This window comes from Oryzias melastigma, linkage group LG22, assembly GCF_002922805.2.
Source record: "Oryzias melastigma strain HK-1 linkage group LG22, ASM292280v2, whole genome shotgun sequence".
Classification (NCBI taxonomy): Eukaryota; Metazoa; Chordata; class Actinopteri; order Beloniformes; family Adrianichthyidae; genus Oryzias; species Oryzias melastigma.
This window is the reverse complement of record NC_050533.1, coordinates 12,932,010-12,935,740: the sequence shown is the minus strand read 5'-3', so window position 1 is coordinate 12,935,740 and position 3,731 is coordinate 12,932,010. Positions and strand designations below refer to the sequence as shown.

The window sequence follows — 3,731 nt, the reverse complement described above, 5'->3', positions numbered from 1 at the left end:
CAAAAGCAGGGGAAGAGTATGCCTAAACCTGGAAAGTTCCACGATTCATCTGATGATTCTCCAGGAACGTGCAGCAGCACCGACAAGAGATCTGGAAGAAGGACGAGGCAAACGGGGGACACGGACATGCGTGTCACGAGATTGTCTAGCAGGAAACGCTCTGTCCCGACAAATCTGAGCTCCCCTGAGATTCTGGAAACAGAAAGCCAGTTGTCCTCTGAGGAAAAGAGGCCTCAGAGGGGCAGGGAAGTTCCTCAGAAGCCCGAACAGAACCACAGTCTCTCGTCAAACCAATCTTCAGAGGAGGAGTTCACAAAACCCAAGACGACAAATCGCAGTAGAAGAAGGAACAAAAAGCCGCACGAACAACAAAAATCGATCAAAATACCACCAGCGGGGAACCCTTTACCAACAAGTAAGAAGCACCACACACAGAAACCAATACAAGAGGAAGATGAATGGACCGAGGAAGAGCTCAGCAAGCTCCAAGAGTGAGTATCACTTCCTAATGTTTTTGCTTTTGCTGTGTGTGGGAACGGCTCACACCCTGAAGCCGAATCTGATGGTTTTTCTTTGTCCAGAGTTGTATCCCGCTATCCTAAACACATTGCCGGTTACTGGGAAAAGGTTGCACGGATGGTTGGAACACGAACGGCCGAAGAGTGCCACAAGAAGCACACTTCCCAGGGAGCATCCCGCAGTCCTGAAAAAACCAACAGGAGGCAGAAGAGAGGGAAGGAAGCTGCCAAGCCTCCAGGTAGGATCGAAAGCTGCTCCTGAGGAAGAGCACGCCGTTTTCCTGATTGTTTTTTTAATGATGTGTGAATCTGTGCGCAGCGGCAGAGAAACCCGTGATATCTGCCAGAGCAGGAACGCTGAAGAGGAAACAGCAGGTGCGGCAGTTCCTGGAGACCCTCCCCAGAGACGACGTGAACGATGCTTTCAGCTCAACATACATGCGGAACAAACAGTTTGAGGTGTGTTCCCGAAGGTTTTCTTCAGAGATCTAGACAGTAGGGCTGGGTATCGCCAATGATTTCCAGAATCTTTTCAGTTCCAATTTTTAAAAAATTATTTTGATCAATTCAATTCAATCCTATATTGAGTTTACACATTTAGTCATATTTGTTTAGGAATACATTAAAGCTAGATTGATTCAGTTCAATTAATCGATTTTATCAACCCATCCCTGCTAGACAGCATTCAAGACTGAAGACTAATGCTTCCTTCTCAATCCGTCTGGATGCTCAGATTCCTTCCTTGTGTTCGAGTGATGATCATGACTCCATGTTGGGGGATCTGGAATTCCAAACTCCAAAGTCGGCCTGTTTCCCTGAAGTCAAGACACCTCAGTGTTTGCACATCACCCCCGGAATGATGGGATCTCCCAACACGTAGGAGCTCGTCTTCTCCACTTCAACTAATCATGACAAAATAAGAACTTCTCGTTTACTTCTTTTTTCTATTTTAAATTCCAAAGGAACGATGATGACAAGTACGTCTATCAGCTGCAGAGAAGGATGAAAAAGAATCAGTTCAATGTTCAGAAGAACCCTGGTCCTTCAAAGGTATCCACAATTAAAAACATCAGCTTTTATTTTGGAATATTTTTGTTTCTTAAAATTTTCATTTTGTTTGTGTCTTTTAGAAGTTCATCCCCACACCAGGAGCTAAACGGGTAATGAGGCGATGTGGTGACACAGGTAAATGTCTATGAATTGTATTTTTTTATTGTCCATTAGTGTGTAGTGACTCAGACTTTAAAGCCCCACTCTGATCCTCTTTGATCTATTTACAAAGATTCTTAAATTATGATTATGCTGTTTGTAGCCAAAATAAAACTGTCGTTTTCTAGGACATAGTTTCTGCAGAGTGGCAGTAGTTCATGAGAACTTTGCCTCTGAGTTGTGAGCAGGACTGTTGGCATGGAGACACCCCGCCCCCACTTCTAAACTACATTTTTAAAGAAATACCCAGATGTGCAATTTTCAGCTTCATTTTCTTTACACATGTCCTCTATCAACAGAAAAATGCCTCAAGAGCGTGTTAAAAACAACAAAAACACATTTTTCATTGGAGTGGGTCTTCAAAAAAAAGAGAGAAATACTGACATCTAGTGGAGACTGTTGGCAGTGCACAGTATACATGTTTTAAAGCAGGTGGTTTTCTTTAGACTTGACCATCTTTTTTTTGTTTGTTTTTTACATTTTTTTTCATACAACCTCCATCTTTTTTACCCTGAGCAATGAAAGAAAGAGGACAAAGAAATGAGTATTTATTTTTTTTCTCTTCAATTACAGAAAATACTTCTTTTGTCGTTTGGGAGATGTTTCCTGGAAAGGATGAAGAGTCGGCTGAGAGCGGAGAGGAAGAGGATTACTACTTCTCAGATGACTGATTTATTCAAAGTTTATATTTTTATCTTTTTTTATGATTGGAACCAAACCCAATAAAATAGAGGATAAGTGTAATATTTCAACTTTGCGTGGTGTTGGTATTTTGGGCTTCATGGGTCTGATAGACCTGCTAGACTTTTGGGTTTCCAAACTAACAAAATCCAACAATTACAAAAAAACTAACAGATGTTTACTTCAGAAAACGTGGGTAGTACATTTGTTAGATTACATTTATCACTTATTGTGCTAACAAAGAACTCATCAGAATCTACAAACACAAGGGGTTTTCATTGTGTACAATTTACATTTGTGATTCTTAAACTCGCTGCCATTAAATTGAGTTATCTCGGGTCTACAGACTTCACAGCACTTCTATTTGTTGATACTGTACACAATTTAAAATGATAAAAAGATCAGAAATGTTTCTAAAGTCTCTTTCTTGCAAAGTAAACGTCAGATATTTATTGCAGCAGCATCACACATTTACTCTAGGATTCTCCTCATAATGCCTGCACTTAAAGCATAAATAACTCCAATTTGAACTAGATTATAATAAAAAAAATAAAAACATGGATGGGATTATATAAATTAATTTCAGTTCACTCTTTCAAACAATCAATTAAACTTTTATTGACAAACATTTAATGGATTAAATGGACTGCATGTGCAAATATGTCTATAAATGATTAAGAGTAATTATTAGAACATCATTTACATGTATGGATGTGTATCTTTTACTTCTTTTTTATTCATGATCTAATTAAATCCTGACTAATGATCTCTAATTTGATATGTCTATGTATGGATGTATGTTTCTTTTGTCTTCTTTAGTATTTCCTTTTTTTTTTGATTCCTTGATAAAACCCTAGCTGATATTTTAGTCCAGGGGTCTGCAACCTTCAACACCATTCAGGTCAATTCTTACCGACCACAACCCAGTAGAAACCACAAAGTCTTACTTCTTTAGAAAGATAACATACTGATTTGTTTTTATCTTCTTGTTACCATTACAATGAATACAATATATAAAGCATAAATATAAAGAAACTATGGTATTGCCTTTAAAACCTATGAAATTGTTTATAACTTTAGTTTTGACAAAGGTTCACATGACTGCCTTTCAAAATAAAAGACACCATGCAGCTATAGTAGTAGTAGTAGGTAGTGTGATGTCACCATTGATTTAAAATGAAACACTACGTGAATCTCGGCCAGATATTTGAAAATGTACATTTTAAAAAGTAATCAATTAGAAGTAATTAGGCTACAATAATCATGTATTTTAAAAATTAAAGCACATTTAGAATCCAATGTGACCGCAGTTTTATTCTAGTT

General features: G+C 38.2%; 1 protein-coding gene across 2 annotated transcripts in view; it reads left to right on the top strand.

The window, feature by feature from the left end:
- mis18bp1 (MIS18 binding protein 1) overlaps window positions 1–2,479 on the top strand; it is a 7,949-nt gene extending 5,470 nt beyond the window's left edge. Inside the window, exons 11-17 of one of the 2 annotated variants that reach the window (XM_024273521.2) lie at window positions 10–491; window positions 582–757; window positions 838–977; window positions 1,252–1,394; window positions 1,481–1,568; window positions 1,649–1,703; window positions 2,301–2,479. In XM_024273521.2, the coding sequence (XP_024129289.1) occupies window positions 10–491; window positions 582–757; window positions 838–977; window positions 1,252–1,394; window positions 1,481–1,568; window positions 1,649–1,703; window positions 2,301–2,398 (1,182 nt within the window). In that variant the 3' untranslated portion in view covers window positions 2,399–2,479. The remainder of the gene's footprint in view (window positions 1–9; window positions 492–581; window positions 758–837; window positions 978–1,251; window positions 1,395–1,480; window positions 1,569–1,648; window positions 1,704–2,300) is intronic. The other variant, XM_024273515.2, reaches the window with a different exon arrangement.
- The last annotated feature ends 1,252 nt before the right edge of the window (window positions 2,480–3,731 follow it).